This window comes from Gopherus evgoodei, chromosome 11, assembly GCF_007399415.2.
Source record: "Gopherus evgoodei ecotype Sinaloan lineage chromosome 11, rGopEvg1_v1.p, whole genome shotgun sequence".
NCBI lineage: Eukaryota > Metazoa > Chordata > Testudines > Testudinidae > Gopherus > Gopherus evgoodei.
In genome coordinates, this window is record NC_044332.1 from 44524691 (window position 1) to 44543983 (window position 19293).

Sequence of the window (19293 nt, forward strand, 5' to 3'; positions counted from 1 at the left end):
TGGCAACTTCATACTCTTTTTTTAAATTGTCACCTAGTTTTCCATAGTTTGAGCTTTTATTTAAAAAAAAGTGAGCCCAGAGCCTTTGTTTGTGAAGAAAATCATGAAAACATGATTCGAGCATAAACTGACAAAATAATTTCAGACAATTGTGAACTACCTCATTCATCTCAGTAGGGTGGTGTCTCAAATGTGCAATTACAATAATTTAAATATCAACATTGTTAATCATTTCACTATTGATCGCCGTATAGAAGAGTGACAAGCATATTATGAAAATGTGCACAATCCACTGTGAATATAATTTGATTTGGTAACACAAGTGGTTTGTACTTGAAAGAATTACAACACTTTTTCCTCTCAATCTGCCCTGTGGAGCCAATAGGCCAGAGTGGAGGAAGGGAGTCTAGGGTGGATATGAGCCCCACCAAAGGGAAGCAGAGCTCAGCAAGGCATCCTCCAAGCCATCCCCAACTAGTCCAGGGCCTCTCCAGACAGTGGGAGCCTGGTCCGTTCAGGGATGGAGGTAGGACCAGGTGTATTCCTTTCTGTCTTTAGTGGCTGCTGTTCTCTCCTCTGCCGGAGGCGGTCTGCAGACTCAAGAAGGCATCACTCCATCATTTATACTTGGTTCACATTTTCAAGCTATTGTTTTCAACCACTAGATGGAGAGGGGTCTCAGTTACTACAGAGAATTCTTTCCCGGGTATCTACCTGATGGGTCTTGCCTGCATGCTCAGGATCTAAATGATCACCATATTTGGGGTTGGGAAGGAATTCCCTCCTGGGTCAGATTGATGAGGGTTTTTCGCCTTCCTCTGCAGAATGGTCACTTGCAGGTCTAAGAAAGTGTAAAGGGTGGATTATCTGTAACTTGAAGTCTTTAAATCATGATTTGAGGATTTCAGTAACTCAGCCAGAGGTTAGGGGTCTATTTTAGGAGTGGGTGGGTGAGGTTCTGTGACCTGCATTGTGCAGGAAGTCAGACTAGATGATCACGGAAATCCCTTCTGACCTTAAAAGTCTGTGAGTCACCATGAGGGCTAGAAACATTTTTTTAAATGAAAACTTAGATTTCTAAATCCATTGCATGACTCTGGAAGCTCGGGTAATAGGTGTGAGCCTATTTTGCCTATGCCTTAATCCAGTCCTGTCTATGGGTGTACCTATACCTCAGTGAGGGAGAGCCAGGCCCAAGGAATCCAGCAGAGGATGCATGATCGTATTTTGAACATCTGCACAATATACTGAGAGTAGTGTCTCATTCTGTTATCTCAAGGAGGCAAACCTTGCTGTGTGGATCTTGGTTTGTGGATGGAACTTGGGCAATGCCACCACTTCTTTTTTCCATTCTGATATAGAGCTTGTAGAAAGTATTGAGAGAGCTTGCACATTTGTGTTTATTCATTTCCTTGACCAAAGAGTCTCTTCTGGCTGCCCACAAAATGGACAGGGAGCTCTACATCTTTGAAGATGTGTGTGATAAAGTGATAATATCCATTTTGCAATCATGGAACAATAAGAGCACTAAGGGGAAATTTTCAAAGATGCCTAAAGGATTTCAGAGCAAAAGTCTAATTGGCTTTCAGTGGAACTTGTGCTTGTATATCCCTTTTGTGAATTTGAAAATACTACTTTAGAACCTTTTATTACGTGCCTTAAAGAACACAGTGAAGAACATGACTCAGAGACTTAGCTTTTCAGGGCTTTGTACATAGCTTTGTTAATCAGGGCAGAAATTAAAAAAGCCATCTTCTTATTAATATGGAAAAGAGATACCATGTTAGACAAGAATCTAGGGCAGAGCCTTAAGACTACTTTGATCCTTGATGAAGAAAAGATGGAAATATCAGAACTTTTGTGTATCTACCCTTCCTACTGAATATGTAGCAATAAAAAGGGTATCTGAAAGGAACAGATACTGGGAATTGATTGGCTGAGTCCCAGAATATGCAGGGAATATAGATAATGCTTTTGGGAGAAATTGTGCATTTGGCTGATGGCTTAAGATAAAACATTAATCCTGAGGAATCTAGATACAAAAGTGTGATTGTCAATGGATATTCTTGCTGTGCTTCCTCTGGGGGCCATTATCTGCACTCTGCTCTATGGAGAGCTCCTATCTGCATTCATAACTCCTGAACCAAAAGCCCACTGAAGTCAACAGGAGTCAAAAGAGTTCTTTCTCCAGCTCCCTAACGGTCTGAGCCAAAGCTGATTGAAGTTATTGTGGGGCTTTCCATTGACATGAATGGGCTTTGGCCAGGCTGCTAAGAAACTAAGGAAAAGCTTTATTGAGTAGTGTGGAAATTTCCACATGGGGGGCAATACTATTGCTTTTTCTGACAAACTTAGTGATAAGCGATAAGCATTAGTGTGGGCATATCAACTATACACTGCAATTAAAAACCCATAGCTGGCTCATGCCAGCTCACTTGGGCTAAAGGGCTTGGGCTGAGAGGCTGTTTAACTGTGGCCTGGTCTACACTACGCGTTTATACCAATTTTAGCAGCGTAAACCGATTTAACGCTGCACCCATCCACACATCGAGGCCCTTTATATCAATATAAAGGGCTCTTTAAACCGGTTTCTGTACTCCTCCCCAACAAGAGGAGTAGTGCTGAAATCGGTATTACCATATCGGATTAGGGTTAGTGTGGCCGCAAATCGATGGTACTGGCCTCTGGGCAGTATCCCACAGTGCACCATTGTGACAGCTCTGGACAGCAATCTGAACTCGGAGGCACTGGCCAGGTAGACAGGAAAAGCCCCGCGAACTTTTGAATTTCATTTCCTGTTTGGCCAGCATGAAGAGTTCACCATCACAGGTGACCATGCAGAGCTCATCAACACAGGTAACAATGCAGTCTCCTGAGAATCGAAAAAGAGCTCCAGCATGGACCGCATGGGAGGTACTGGATCTGATCGCTATATGGGGAGAGGATTCTGTGCTAACAGAACTCCGTTCCAAAAGATGAAATGAAAAAACATTTGAAAAAATTTCCAAGCCTATGATGGAGAAAGGCCACACCAGGGACTCAGTGCAGTGCAGAGTGAAAGTTAAGGAACTCAGACAAGCCTACCAGAAAACCAAAGAAACAAACGGAAGGTCTGGGGCAGGGCCGAAAACATGCCGCTTCTATGCTGAGCTGCATGCAATTCAAGGGGGGGGTCCGCCACCACTACCCCACCCCTGTCCGTGGATTCTGAGGTGGGGGTGGTAATCTCAGCTATGGTTGAGGAGTCTGCGGATGGGGAAGATGAGGAGGAGGAAGAGGAGGACGAGCTTGCAGAGAGCACACAGCACTCTGTTCTCCCCAACAGCCAGAAGCTTTTTCTCACCCAGACAGAATTACCCTCCCAGGCCAGTAGCCCAGACAATGAAGCCATGGAAGTGACCTCTGGTGAGTGTACCTTTGTAAATATAAAACATTGTTTAAAAGCAAGCGTTTTTTAATGATTGATTTGCCCGGAGGACTTGGGATGCATTCGAGGCCAGTACAGTTATTGGAAAAGTTTGTTAACATGTCTGGGGATAGAGCGGAAATCCTCCAGGGACATCTCCATGAAGCTCTCTTGGAGGTACTCCAAAAGTCTTTGCAGAAGGTTTCTGGGCAAGGCAGCCTTATTCCGTCCACCATGGTAGGACACTTGACTACGCCATGCATGTAGCAAGTAATCTGGTATCATTGCATGACAAAGCCTAGCTGCATATGGTCCTGGTGATTGCTGGCATTCAAGCAACATCCCTTCTTTATCTCGCTGTGTTATGCTCAGGAGGGTGATATTGTTCATGGTAACCTGGTTGAAAGTCAGGAATTTAATTAAGGGGACAGAGATGGCCATTCCTACTGGCCTGTTTGCCTGTTGCTTAAAAGAAATCCTTCCTTGCAGGTAGCCAAGCGGGGGGAGGGGACGGGGGGTAATGGTGCTGAGCTTTTTTGCGTTTGGCTAGCAGGGATCTTCCCTGCTACCAGCCACGCGGTGGGGAGGGGTAGGGGGGTGATTAGCAGTGATCTTCCATGATAACAGCCACGCGGTGGGGGGAGGGATAAAGCGATCATCCCAGAAAATTGGATGGGGGGGGTGGTTTCTGCTGCTGCATGTTAACAGGAAAGAAGCAGCACTGAATGGGCTTTGCTTGGTATTTGGGAAAGAAGGGCACTGTGTATATGAAGGCTGCAGAAGCTGAAAGACAATGGCTTACCATGGCCGCATGCAAGCTGAATTCTGCTGCCTGGACCTGCGTCTGTGAGATCTCTAACACCAGAGCCGCAGGCACTCAATATTAAGATGCAAAATGCGACCTTGTAGTGAAATCACATGTGCTATGTAAGGTGAATAGTGTTGTTCACTGTGAAAGAGTATAACCATTGTTCTGTAAAATGTATCTTTTTAAATGCTTCTTTCCCTTTTTTACCTCCCTCATGCAGCTGCAAATTTTTCAAGCCTCCCTACTCCATCCCGAAGACTATCTCAGATAAAGCGGAGGAAAAAAAAGACGCGAGATGAAATGTTCTCGGAAATCATGGAAGTAACCCGCAATGAAAGAGCTCATCTGAATGAGTGGAAGGACGTAGTATCAAATTACAGGAAAGATGCCAGTGAACATGAGGACAGGAGGGACGAACGTGATGAGAGGTGGCGGCAGGAAGATCAGAGGAGGCATGATGCAACACTGGGGCTGTTGCGTGATCAAACTGACATCCTCCGATGTCTGGTGGATCTTCAGGAACAGCAGCAGGGTCACAGAGTGCCGCTGCAGCCCCTGTGTAACCACCCTCACCACTCACCATGTTCCATATCTTCCTCACCCAGACGTGTAAAGACGCGTGGGGGAAGGCTTCGTGCACCCGCCCACTCCACCCCCATGGACAGCCCAACCAAAAGGCTGTCATTACTTTGAAATATTTTTAATGGCCTTTTCCTTCCCTCCTATCTTCCTCCCAAACCACACCCAGGATACCTTGTCAGTTCTCTCCCTCTTTTTATAATGACTTTTTAAAAAGAATACATGATTTTTAAACGATAGTGACTTTATTTCCTTAAGCAAACTGTAATTGAAGGGGGAGGGTGGGTTGCTTACAGCGAATGAGTCAATCAAGGGGGGGGTTCATCAAGGGGAAAAAACCACAACAGTTACACCATACCCTGGCCCGTGATGAAACTCGTTTTCAAAGCTTCTCTGATGCGCAACACTTCGTGGTGTGCTCTTCTAATCGCCCTAGTGTCTGGCTGCGCGTAATCAGCGGCCAGGTGATTTGTCTCAGCCTTCCACCCCGCCATAAAGGTCTCCCCCTTACTCTCACAGAGATTGTGGAGCACACAGCAAGCAGCAATAACAAACAAAGGGGACATTGGTTTGGCTGAGGTCTGAGTGAGTCAGTAATGTGCGCCAGCGTGCCTTTAAATGGCCAAATGCACATTCTACCACCATTCTGCACTTGCTCAGCCTGTAGTTGAACAGCTCCTGACTACAGTCCAGGCTGCCTGTGTAAGGCTTCATGAGCCATGGCATCAAGCAGTAGGCTGGGTCACCCAGGATAACTACAGGCATTTCAACATTCCCAACTGTTATTTTCTGGTCTGGGAAGAAATTCCCTTGCTGCAGCCATTTAAACAGAGTAGTGTTCCTGAAGACGTGTCATGAACCCTTCCTGGCCATCCCACATGGATGTTGGTGAAACATCCCTTGTGATCCACCAGTGCTTGCAGCACCATGGAAAAATACCCCTTGCGGTTTATGTACTGGGTGCCCTGATGCTCCGGTGCCAAGATAGGGACATGGGTTCCATCTATCGCCCCCCTATAGTTAGGGAATCCCATTGCAGCAAAGCCATCCACTATGATCTGCACGTTTCCCAGAGTCACAACCTTTCGTAGCAGCAGCTTAATGATTGCTTTGGCTACTTGCATCACAGCAGCCCCCACAGTAGATTTTCCCACTCCAAATTGATTCCCGAGTGACCGGTAGCTGTCTGGCGTTGCAAGCTTCCAGAGGGCTATTGACGCTCGCTTCTCAACTGTGAGGGCTGCTCTCATCTTGGTATTCTGGTGTTTCAGGGCAGGGGAAAGCAAGTCACAAAGTTCCATGAAAATGCTCTTACGCATGCGAAAGTTTTGCAGCCACTACGAATCGTACCAAACCTGCAAAACTATGCGGTCCCACCAGTCTGTGCTTGTTTCCCGGGCCCAAAATCGGCTTTCAGTGGCTAGAACCTGCCCCATTACCAGCAGGATCTCCAAAGCGCAGGGGCCCGCGGTTTGAGAGAATTCTGTGTCCATGTCCTCATCACTCTCGTCGCCGTTCTGCCGTAGCCGCCGCCTCCTCGCCTGGCTTTGCAGGTCCTGGTTCAGCATAGACTGCACGAGAATGCGCGAGGTGTTTACAACGTCCACGATTGCGGTCTTGATCTGAGCAGGGTCCATGCTTGCTGTGCTATGGCGTTTGCACAGTTCAGCCAGGAAAAAAGGCGCAAAACAGTTGTCTGCTGCTTTCACGGAGGGAGGGGTGAGGCTGTACCCAGAACCACCCGTGACAATGTTTTTTGCCCCATCAGGCACTGGGATCTCAACCCAGAATTCCAAGGGGCGGTGGAGACTATGGGAACTACGGGATAGCTACAGGATAGCTACCCACAGTGCAACACTCTGGAAATCGACGCTAGCCTCGGTACATGGACGCACACCACCGAATTAATGTGCTTAGTGTGGCTGCGTGCACTCGACTTTATACAATCTGTTTTACAAAACTGGTTTATGTAAAATCGGAATAATCCCGTAGTATAGACATACCCTGTGTTATAGAGGCTCGGGCTGGAGCCCAGACTCTAGGACCTGTGAGGGTTCCAAAGCTCGGGCTACAGCCTGAGCCCGAATATCTACAACATGATTAAACAGCCCCTTAGCCCAAGGCCTGTGAACCCAAGTCAGGTGGCACAGGCCAGTCGTGGGTTTTTAATTGCAGTGTAGACATACCCTGTGGTATACAACAAAGGTGCCTTTTGCAGAGGCCAATAGCATTAGAAAGGCTTTGTTTTTCAAACTATCTTTTTGTTAGCATTACCCTTTTTTTTTAACCAGCTGAATCACATCTTTCTCGGAGAGAAATATTGTAGGTTCTTGTAGCCTTTCTGGACAATAGATAATCTGGAATAAATTCCTGTTTCCTTAGATCTCTTCTGGTTTCTGTTTGGAGCAGAAGATGCTAGAAACAGTTCCTTTTTATCATGGAGAAGGTGTGGATAGAGGAGATTACAATGCTAAAGGAAGAAAGAACAGGATTTCTATAACAAAAAAAACTTTTTTCCGAAATCAGGACCTAGGCCTCTCATCCATAATTAGTCTCTAATGTCCTCTGAATATAAATATTATTTCTCTTATGATAATCAAGCAGAAAAGTAAATACAAGTTCAATAAAGATCCTTGGTCCAAGTCACTAGACAGGGGGCACACCTAGAAGATCTGGTCTAGTTTCTGAAAAAAACCCTGTAAATTCTGAATTTAGACTGCCTCTGTATCACAGTTGATTTTTCTGAGCTGATGAAAATATCTGTGGATCTCTCTTGGGTGAGTTTTATGAAGAATTCTTTCAGTCTAGTTTCTCTCTACAGAAATCAGAACCTTAGAAGAGAAATTTCCTAGTACAAGTGCAGAGCCATAAAGTTTTTCTGTCTAAAACACATGGGTTCATGATATGTTCCAACAGTTTTACAGAATCCTGGAAAATATCAGTTAAGACTTTGGTGATCAGAGGCTAAGAAAAATTTCCAGGATACATTTGTAGTTTGGGTTTGTATCTTTTTATGTGACATTTAAATCTTCATTCCGTGTAGGCTCTGAAGATGCCACTAGTTCAAAACTTTCCATTTTATGGTCCAGTACAACTGGTTTTGATCTGTGTGAATCTGCGGATGACTTGTTTTTTTGAGGAGATTTGTCGGGGGAGGGGGAAAGGATGTCTAAACTTGTGTGAAGATTTTCTATATCCCTGAAGAGAAGTGACGAAGCTGGAGAAATTCCTTCTTCACAATTCTCATGCAGCTGTAAGTGGAGAAGGAAAGGGAGGTGTTGGGAGAAAATAAAGGGCATCTGCTGGTATCTCCTTTGTGGCATGACTCTCTTGTAACAAGTATAAACCTGAAATCTAGTATTTTGGATTTCCTCAGGTAAGTAAATCTCCTGGGAGTAAGAGACACTTCTCTAGTCAAAATTTTGCAAGCCATTAGGGTAAATACAGAATTGATTCTTTTGCTTCAAGGTAGATAAAAAGGAGAAAACAGAAATTTTGAAATGTGGGGTAAAAAGTGTGGATGATAAAATGCAGTTCTACCAGGCAGATGTGGACAGCTATAAAGCACCAACAGGATATTAATTAAAAGCAATATATTGTTCTGCTCAAAAATAGACACTTGAAAATGTTCCTAAAAATCATCTCTGGTTGCTTGGCTTTAGTAAAGGACTGGCATAACACCAGTGCGATCTTACAATTTTCACTGAAAATTTGATCCACTCTTGCTGACAGTAAGTTGGGTTTTTGTTTTTGTTTGGTTTTGAGGATTTTTTTAATTCCATTCAAATTTATACTTACCTATAGGATTATCTGGGTTCTTTGGCCGGAATGATTTGGGTCAAATTCTGATTTCCGCTACACTCGTGTAATCTAAAGTAACCACTTTGAAATCAGTGGAGTTATTGCAGATTTAAATAAGTGTGAATGAAAAACCATTGGAGCTATGCCAAGTTACATCAGTGTAACTGAGATAAGATTCTGGACTCCTGTACTCTTATTTTATTCAGTACGGATAAAGACAGTAATTTTGGAAATACGTAAGCAAAGCTTTACTTCTCTTGAGGAAAACGTGATAGGCCAAATTCAGGTCTAACATAAGCTGGCATAAACCTCGGTAGGAGCTGTATCCATTTACTAACTTCAGCACCCTAGTGTTGAATTTCCTCTACGTGTATTCTACTATTCCAGAGCAACACAGACTTGAAGAAAAAGATTTCTGTAACTGAAGTGAACTTTCCAGTTTGGGAAATGATGGAGGGGGTTTGTGCACCCCATAATATCAATTAACATAAATATTTTTTCACAATGATGATTGTATTCACTGTTTCTTGATGACTCACTTAAGGGATTCAAAAGGAAACCAGCCACTACAGTGAGGGAGCATATTGGATTCCACTGAGGTATCAGTTCATAACCCATTCTCCCTAATATTTTCACTCCGGAATTCTGATTTGTTTTTCTGGGTTTTTTTTCTTCACTTGTTTGGAGCAGTAATGTTCTATATATGATGTTGCAAAATTGTGTTAGTGTAGTGAATACAGATTCTCTTACAGCTCTTTTTAAAGATACTACAATTAAGTAGCATTTAATAGCGATTCTTCATCCTCACCCCTTGAAGCTTCTACTCATCCTCTCTTTTTTAAGTTGCTCTTTTATGTAATAATAATTAACTATATGGGCTTTGAGAGTTCCTCAGTTCTTTCCCCTTATCTCAGATGTGGTTGGAGGTCTGCACTTTTTCTTTTTCTTTGCATCTGTTTATTGGGGGTTAAGAGGGTAAGAGGCTTAATTTTAATATTTTAAAATCAACCATTTTCTCTTCTCCCAATTAATCTATGTTAATATGAATATATTCATTATAATATAAATGCATACATAATTTAAAATAATTCCACTCTGTCTGAGAGACCATTTATGAGGATTCAGGTGGTGCGTGTCTGGATCCGAGAAAATAAAACACACCGTCCAGAAGGGCTCCTCCACCACTTCTAGCATGTGCATAATTCAAAAGTATGCCTGTTTAACAGATTAAGCAGATGGGATCATATTATGGACACACTGCATTTTTCCACCAGTGTGTAAGATGGCAGATCTGATTTTCAAATGGTTATGTTGGCTGTAAAATCTCTGGCCATTTCTGAGACTTCAGTTATGTTCATGGGTACCTGCACTCTAACATGATCTTTTAGAGGTTCTACCATTATGCCATAAATTGTCAGCATGATCTAATCTTTACTGTGGTGGCTCCTAAGGTATGAAACTTGCTCCTCCCAGACATACACCTGAGGGCAACCCTACGTCTAAAAACTCTGCTGCTTCAGGACTGTTTTTTGTTTTAATCATGAATGGTCCCACTTTGTTTCTTCAGTACTTTAGTCACTTTTGATTGGTCTATTTCCTGATGCTGCTAACTATATTGCACTTTATATGCTCCATGGGCAGAGTTTGTTTTTCCAATAACCCCACTACTAACTAGGTATCAAGAAACTAATGAGGTAGCAATAATCATGAAAGAGGGGGTTCCCTATTCTGGGCTGGGATCTGTGCCCGCATTTTTTTTCGGCCGATGATGATGGGTAGCATAAAAGGACTACAGAACTTCTTGAATCTTCCATTTCTTCCCTAGGTGTGTTTGGATTAAATCTCAGTATGTTGATTCTTACTTGGAGATGTCCTTCCTCTTACTGTCTTCATCTCTCTGTTAGGGTTTATGCTCAGAAGGAAGCAGCTGTGCAAGTCCATAGAATGCTACCGTGGATGGTGCATCTTTAGTCTTTGCCACATATAGTGTATATCTTCTGTTCAATATTCTCTTCTTCCAGTAGCTTCTGTGACAGGGTCAGGCCAGATGGCTACAAGAGTGTGGTTGAAGGTAGATACTTTAGCTCCAGGTTAAGCAGGTCCCTTTTCCCTGTGTAAGATAACAGGGACTATTCCAGAACACTCAGGAACTTTCTAGAACTAATAAGGCAGGCAAGGTCATTAGGACACCTGTAGTCAATTGGGAAGTTACTAGAATTAATTAAGGCTAATGAGAACACCTGACTCCAATTAACTTGCTAAGAGTCAGGTGAGGCTGTTAAGCACTTGACTCTAAGGCCCCTCTGATGCCATAAAAGGGCTCACTCCAGTCAGCCCAGAGGGAGCGAAAGTGTGTGTGAGGAACTGGGAGCAAGAGGCATGCAAGAAGCTGAGAGTGAGTAGGCATACTGCTGGAGGACTGAGAAGTACAAGTGGTATCAGACATCAGGAGGAAGTTCTATAACTATAGTAAAAACAAAATCACTAAAACAGAGAGAACAATTTTGACCATTGAAAAAGCAGGAATCAAACTGGGAATGAGAGTTAAGGAAAGACTTACCTTGTTGGAGGGCTTAAACATGCTTGGTTCCTACTGGTTGCCACTTTCCTGACTGACATGATAATGAGGGACTATTCATTGGTCCTTGATGGTGGCAACCGAGTCACAGAAGAAGGCTATATCTTAGTATTTCTCAGTTGTATGTAGCCATTATATCTGCTCATCTGAATTTACTGAGCATTTATTCCATTAAAATGGATACTGTACACTGTCATTTGCAGTAGACGATTAGGAATTATAAATAGATGATTTCATGGTTATACTAATTGCTTACTATGCCACTGCTCATATACAGATATAATGGTGGGATACACAGTAGTGTATTTGATAAGCAGTTCTAAAGAAAGCCAAGAGATTAACTTGAACTATAAATCTTATATTAGATCAATGATTTAAATGTGATATAAATATTCCTGGTACTGTGTTCAGTTAATGAAAACAGTTATATAAAATGTTGGACTCTAGCTCTTTTCATGAATCCATATTTTTACACAGATATCAAACGTGTCTCATTTACAGGCTACATTTAAAGGATGGATGGATATTATGTATGCAGCTATTGATTCAAGAGCTGTAAGTACAATTTATATTCTAAAGTCTTCTTTTCCTTGTATAGACTCTGAGTTCTAAGTTTAACAAAAATGAGTGAGTGAGTATGGCAAAATTCTCCTAAATATTAATTATTGTAAACTGATAGCAAAACTCCCATTGATTTCAATAGGTCCAGGGCAAAATATATTATAATAAGAGTGCTAAGGTACTGTCCAAGGACAGAAGTATTTTGGATCTTTGTGTTGTGAGTTGCTGAGTTTTCAGTGAATTGTTGACATGGAATATTAGTGCTGATTTTTCTTTTTTTGGTTTTTTTTTTTGCAAAACTTGTTTTGTAGGTACTGGATCAACCTAAATATGAAGAGAACCTATACATGTATCTTTATTTTGTCATCTTTATCATTTTTGGATCTTTTTTCACCCTGAATTTGTTTATTGGTGTTATCATTGATAACTTCAACCAGCAAAAAAAGAAGATAAGTATTAAAGTGTCTCCTCTCTGTCCTAAAAACAATATAAGACATTGCTTTTTTGAAGTCATAAAAAATGTGGAATGATTGTCCCAAGCATTTATTCTGATTGAACAATTGAAAAGCATTATTACATAAAAGATACAGTACAAGATACAGTATGTTATAGCTTCCCAGTAGTCCAGGTGATGAGTGGAACACATCCTTTCCCTTCCCCCTGCCTCCAAGTTATTTAGTGTCCTGTCGATATTCCTTTCAATGTAAGTGAAGGACTAATGCATTCTCACTCCTGGCCACTTCCTACAAACTCTTTATGTGGTTGCACCATTGATTCTAGGCCACAGTACATTACTACTTTCTGGCATCTCTGTATATTTCCACTAATGCCTCAGTGATCCTGAACCTTCTAGAAAGCCATGACAGCACTGGACACTTGGGGATAGATTCACAGAATGACATAGGCACCTAACTGCTACTTTAGTGCATAAATCCCAGCACCAGGCCCCACTAGGATTCACAAAACCTGCCAAACTTGTAGGCACCTAAACTTGCTTGGATTTTTGCAGTAAAAGTTCTCTAGGCCCCTATGTTGTTGTGTACTGCAGCCCCATGCCAGGTGTCTGGATGCCTAAGCCACAGAACAATGCATGAACCAGGAGAAGATAGGCATTCCTGCACCTAACTTGCCCGCAGGAATCAATCCAGTAAATGTGTCCAGAGCTCACCTACCGGATCAGGCCCCTATAGGTGGGCTTACACAAAATGATGGGGGAAGGGGAGAGAGGGAGGACCACTCTTATAACTTTTAGCCCAGTGGCTGTTAGTCACCTGGGATATGTCAGACCTGCAGTTCAAGTCTTCCCCCTCCCCACCACATATGGGATCAGCAGAAGAGATTTGAGCTGTGATCTGCCATAGACCACTGGGATTTGGGATACTCTGGTATGGGGCTCCTCCTTTTCAAGCTATCCCACTGTGGATAACTAATCTTTAAAAGTTGTTTGGAGCAGATGGAGTGGATCCTAGCTCTTCTGCCTCTCTGGTGAGTGCTCTAACTACCAGGCTACAGCATCATTCTCATGCTCTCTTGCTCTGTCTCTGGCCCAATGATTCTTTAATTATTTATCCAAAGTATAACATGTTGAAAGGGACAGACTGTGGGAGCCCCACACATCAGAATCCAAGTTCAAATCCCTTCTCCCCATCAAATAGAGGGGGACTTGAACTCCAGGTCTCCCACATCCCAGCTGATTACCCTAACCACTGCGCTAAAAGTTATGAGGGACATTCTCCTCTCCCAACTTCTTGCTCAAATGGCATAGGTGTCTAACACAAAGAGAGGATTTGCAGGTGAGAATCCCAAGCAGAGGGAGGTACCTCCCTGTAGCCCAAATTTAGGCACCTATCTCCAAGAGAGAGGCAGGGCTTAGCTCAAGTCCCCTCAGCCTGGCATCTCCCACTGGCTATTTTAGGTGAGGAACCACCCAACAATGCTGCCTTTTTGTGAATCCCATTCTGAGGTGCCTCTCTCTCCCCATTCGTTGTGCAGAGAACGTAGGTGCTGAACTCAGGCTTTGTGAATTCCAGTGATTTTCTAGGCACCTAAAGGTTATGCATGGCAACACTCAGCATCATCCCACCTAAGTTCCTATGTGTGCGGGAAGCTGGGATGTGAATTTACAGCACATTAGCATGCTGTGCACTAAACGTCTATGTGGACCCTCCTACCACATACTGACAGTTCCCTAGTGTGCACTGGAATACATTAGAGAACTTTTAATGCATACTAGCATGGACCCTAATTGCATGGGATGCTAGTGTGCTGTAGATTCACACTTCAGCTTACTGCGCAATAACTGTTTGTGTAGATAAGCCCTTAGTATATCTTAGTCTTAGCTAGCTAAATATATATATTACCAAATCATTCCGTTTTCAGTTAAAAATCTAATGTTTCATTTTACTTCAGTGCATTCCCTCACTTTTCTTGGGTCTGTGCTGACAAGGGCAGACCTGAAGACGAGTTTCAAGAGGTGTGCCTGCAATTCAGGGATATTTCTGAAATACGATGCACGCACATGCTACCTCTTTTGTCTGGAGAAAACTCACCTCCCAAGGGATGTAAAGTCTGATAGGTTTTTATTCCTCAAGCCCTTTGAGTAAGGCTGTCGGAGAGAGCAGTGGATTCTGGCTGGCACACCATGAATGGCCCACAATGGCTGTCTTCAACTCCCAACCTCTTCACCACTAGCCTCCTGAAGTCAATCTTGACTTTGCCTAATAAAGACTCCACTACAATGTCTGAATAGAAGCTAGACAGGACATAGGAGTTAAAAGAGGACCACTTCAGTGCTGACGGCATTAAAACCACAATTTTCAGCTCCAGTCAGTCTCTTCCAGGTCTGAACAATCACAATTGAAGGACTCATCTTTTTCAAGGCCCTCAAAGACCTTGGGGTCCCAGTGCCAGTATTTTGTTACCTAAGTCAGAAAATAGTTTTCATTCCAGTACCAATATCTGAAAGACACTGGAAAATTCTGGTGCTGATACCTTGATGTTGTCTACATCCTGAGTGGTGTTGACATTTCAGGAGTTCCGTAAGAAATGCCTTCACTGAACAGAACTGACTTTTTGATTTCATGTTGGATGCCAAAAAAATTTCTCTCTAGCTCCCTGGAAACATAGGGAGAAGAGCAAGTATGCTGAAAAAGATCCCCCAGCATTAAAAGGAAAGCACCATAGAAAAAAGCAGTAGTAGTACTTATCTTGGAAGAGCACCAATTGGGCATTGACTCCTCTGGAGCCAACTTCAACCTCTCCTCTCTGGTGCCAAAGACCACCATCAGCATCTCCTGCTGATATAGTCTTTGCCTTATCAATGTTGTTTCCTTGGGCTCCTTTCCCAGATGTCTTCTCCTCTTCCAAGAAATCTCAGAAGAGGCAGACTTGGTTCATTCAGTTACACTGATTCCTTCCTACTGCTAATTCCACCTCCCATTTTGGGGGTTGTATGCCCGAAGACCACTTCTTCCCCTTCAATGCACATCAGACAAAAGGCCTACCCATCAGGGAAATCTCTCTCTCTCTCTCTATATATATATATAGGGAAGAGAACTCAGTCATGGGGCAGGAGACCCAGGGAAGAGGAGACCTGCTGAATGCAGGATGGAGAAAACCACAGGGAGTAGGACAGGTTCCTGTGATAGGGCCTGTAAGAAGCATGGAGATCTCTGAGGGAAGAGCCCAGAGTCCTTATGGAGGAGAAGCAGTGGGAAACCTGCTGAGAGGAAACAGCATAGAGGAACTCAGCAGGACCCAGGAGTAAGGGCAAAGAGCACAAAACTTCAACATAGTCCAAGAGGGGCAGAAGAAATTGGCTTGGATATTTATTTGGATTTACAGCTGGACTTTTGTTACCCATAAGCGCCTGAACTTTGGAGGTGATCTGGCTGAAAAGCTGGGCCATGGAAGACCCAGACAAAGACAGGACAGCATAGAACCAAGGAAGTGGTCAACAGGGGGTGTTAGACGTGAAGTCCTGTGCAACACCCATTCTCTGCTGCTAGAGGGGGACTGTGGCAGTGCGTGCAAACTAACAGGCACCCAAAAAACAGATCTGTGAGGCAAAAAGTCTGTGTTTGGGATACACCCTTCTTGTCGCTCCTCTTTCTTCCCAATTTTGATGTGTATGTCAGGAGCAAAGAACCAACTCTATCACATTCCCCATTTCCAGCCTGGAAGGACATAACAGTGGACAAGTAGGTCCTAGATGCAGTAGAACTCAAGCTGGTCAGGATTTTTTTGGATAAATGTGTTTTCATCAAGGTTTCTCAGTCACCAGGCTATACAGTCTATTTCTCACTCTCTCTTGCCCAGTGTTATTTAATTATTTATACAAATGGAACAGCTCCAACAGGAGAGATTGAGAGGCCCACGCCAAAATAACCTATAGCATGATGCCTATGGCACTCATTGGAGGGTGTGGTAGACGTATATTCAAGTCCCTTGCTCTGAAACAGGCAGAAATAGAGATCTGAAAGGTGGCCAGCTGGAACTCAATACATATATTCACATAAAGCTTCACAGTTTGATGTCAGGTTTCGCAGAGTTGCTTTACCATCTCTTTTTTACTTGAGAATTCCTCAGCCCATCAGTCATCTCAGCTACACTGAGCTTACCAGCCACCAGCGAATGGAATTATGCACAGGTTCCCTGAAGAAAGAGAGATTACTTACCAGTAGCTTTAGTTCTTTGAGGGATGTCTCTGAATATTCAAACTTCCTACTCAACTTCCCCTTTTCCTCAGTTTCCTATCCATCTTGGACTGTGAGCAGATATGACTGAGGGTCACACTTCTCTTACATAACTTTGGGCCATGAACATTGGGGATGCAGTGGCAAAGTTTTTCAGAAGGTTCTGGATCACCATGGTGCAGGTACTTTGAATCCCATGACTGTGAATATGCGCAGGTATTCCTCAGAGAACTCCAGTTTCTGGTTAGTCTCCTCTCTTTGCCTATAATTGCTTGTGTCAGAGTCCTTCTCTTCCTTCATCCTACAGTAGGAACATCCAGATCTGTAAGCATTATTGTACAACCTATGAGGAAACAAGGAGGTCTAGTTTTAAGAAGGGTGAGGGAAGTAGGGTGCAGGGAAGAATAAAACTGACAAAAATAGTGGTAAGTAATTGTCTCTTGTCCTTTGTCCCTTCCTTATTAAACAATAAAGAGATCCAGAACTGCATGAGAATATTGCAAGCAGTAGATAATATACATTAAATGACTGCTTGTAAAGAAAAATCCCCATTGTTTGAGAAAATCAGCCCCACATCAGAATGAGTTACAGAAGAGTGAGGACTGACCCTGATAGCAACATTACAAATGCCCACAGCCCTTTGTGCCCTAAAGGTGGCTAAACTTCTTGTTCAATGTGCCTTGACCCTGAAACAGGGGCGTTTTACTCATTCATTTGTGTGGAAGTGCTTGAATTTGATAGCCTACCTAATATTGGTGGAATGTTAGTGCCTTGTCTTGATTCACTGGGACCTGCAACTAAACCCTCATGAGCTTAATAGTTAATTGGACTCTGTTACTTGATGCCTTCAATGCATGTCTGTATTTAACTCTGCAGAGAGCCAGTGAAAAAGTAGCTGATAGTAACGTCTCCTTTGATCTCCTAGTGAGGATGTATTTATAACGTCTCCACAATAAAATATAAGGTTATGAGACACTTATTTTCCTTGTAATCCCTTTTCTCTTTTGAATGTGAATAAATTTTTGAAAGATTATTCATGTAAATGTGGTTATAACCAGTTTTGATCTCATTTCCTTACTTTGGAGGTCAAGACATCTTTATGACAGAAGAACAGAAGAAATACTACAATGCAATGAAAAAGCTGGGATCCAAGAAACCACAAAAACCTATACCTAGGCCAGGGGTAAGAATGATTTACTTTAATCTGTCCAGACTAAAAGGTCAATTTAAAGGAAAAAAAGAAATATTAGCTTGTAAGCAGTTTATTTAGAGTTCACATTTGTATAAAGACTAGATATATTATCTATAAAAAGCTCATGTACAAGTTATCTTTAAGGTAACCAAAAATGGAAAATTTAAACACATTAAAGAAAGTACCTTTTCCCTCTGCTACCATATTTTTTCTTTTTTATATATGTAAAGAGGAAAAGATCCAGGAATCTGAACTCTATTGTATGCCCCTTTCCTGTGACTAATGATACTAAATCATTGCCATACTGTCTTTCATTGTAACAGTTCTAAGAAGAAACATTGTCAGTTTACTAAACAGTAAAGAACATGTATATATTAAGGCTGGGATTTTCAAAGAAGCATGAGGGATTTAGATGCCCAAATCCTATCAAAATTCAATTGGAATTGGTTGTCTAAGGCTTTTAGGATACTTTGAAAATCCTATTATATTTTAACATGTTATAGGTGGAGCTTGTGGAAACACCTGTAGTTAGTTACCTAACACTTCCCATTTTAATTCCCTAATTTCAATTGCTTATAACTTTGCCAAACTTTTATCGTTTGGGTTAAAATTTCTCATGCTTGCTCCTTACCTCGGGTTGAATTTTTCTGGAAAGTGTCAGCAAAAACAGCCCATGCAATTTTCAGAGTTTGGAGGTAGGGGGGAGACAAGAACTTTTACCAACATTAAATAATTTGTCCAGTAATTTTTTGGAAGAACTCTAATATTAGAAAGAATGCTAAGGTTGCAAAGTCAGCCACTCAAAAATTAAGACATGCCAGAATCAAAACTGCCAGAATCATGCAACTTTAATTCCCCTCCCTTTGTGCATATGCATTAGGTAGTCTTTAATTACATGATAACAATCTATTCTTTCTACACGACCCCTGCCTCATTCAATGCACAGAACGGACAGTGAATGAGAGGGTATCAGAAAGTGAAAGGGTGTTTAAGGTAGTAAATTGGGACCCAGTAGAGCTGAACTCTTTCAGCTCTTCTTCAAACTTGCTGTGTGATGCTGAGCAAGATTATCACAACATGTAGATGCAAGGGAGCTGACTTAAGCTCTAATATTTGTATTATTAATTTGACAAGGCGGCCCTTTTACTGAAGTTCTATACACTGTGTTATTAAGAGATTTTCTTACCTTCTTCCAGTATAATATAGAATAGAAAAATAATTGTAAGGTGTGAATTGAATGGTTCTTTTTCCCCCCCTCCAGAACAAATTCCAAGGCATGGTATTTGATTTTGTGACAAAACAAGTATTTGATATCGGCATCATGATTCTTATCTGCCTTAACATGGTCACCATGATGGTAGAAACAGATGATCAGAGTGACGAGATGCAAACTGTTTTACAGCGGATTAACCTGGTGTTTGTTGTCCTTTTCACTGGAGAATGTGTTCTGAAACTGATTTCACTACGATATTACTACTTCACCATAGGCTGGAACATTTTTGATTTTGTGGTTGTCATTCTCTCCATAGTAGGTAAGAATTATTTCTTAAATTAAAAAGAGGCTAAAATGTGTGGAAGATGAAAATTTACTTAAGGTGCTTCATGTTCGGCTTTTGCTATTGCAGTGCTTACAATTAAGTTGTTTAGCTTTTCATTTCCCATAACTTCATCTAG

The 19293-nt window shown here is 42.2% G+C and overlaps 2 protein-coding genes across 12 annotated transcripts in view; both read left to right on the forward strand.

Moving 5' to 3' along the window:
• LOC115659409 (sodium channel protein type 3 subunit alpha) overlaps positions 1-19293 on the forward strand; it is a 964414-nt gene that overhangs the window by 317760 nt on the left and 627361 nt on the right. The gene's annotated exons all lie outside the window — the stretch shown is intronic.
• SCN1A (sodium voltage-gated channel alpha subunit 1) overlaps positions 1-19293 on the forward strand; it is a 173153-nt gene that overhangs the window by 151036 nt on the left and 2824 nt on the right. For 6 of the 10 annotated variants that reach the window (XM_030579451.1, XM_030579452.1, XM_030579457.1 and 3 more), the window contains 4 exons: positions 11650-11727; positions 12045-12182; positions 17506-17610; positions 18881-19151. In XM_030579451.1, coding sequence (XP_030435311.1) covers positions 11650-11727; positions 12045-12182; positions 17506-17610; positions 18881-19151 — 592 coding nt within the window. The remainder of the gene's footprint in view (positions 1-11649; positions 11728-12044; positions 12183-17505; positions 17611-18880; positions 19152-19293) is intronic. The other 4 variants (XM_030579454.1, XM_030579455.1, XM_030579459.1 and 1 more) reach the window with 1 other exon arrangement.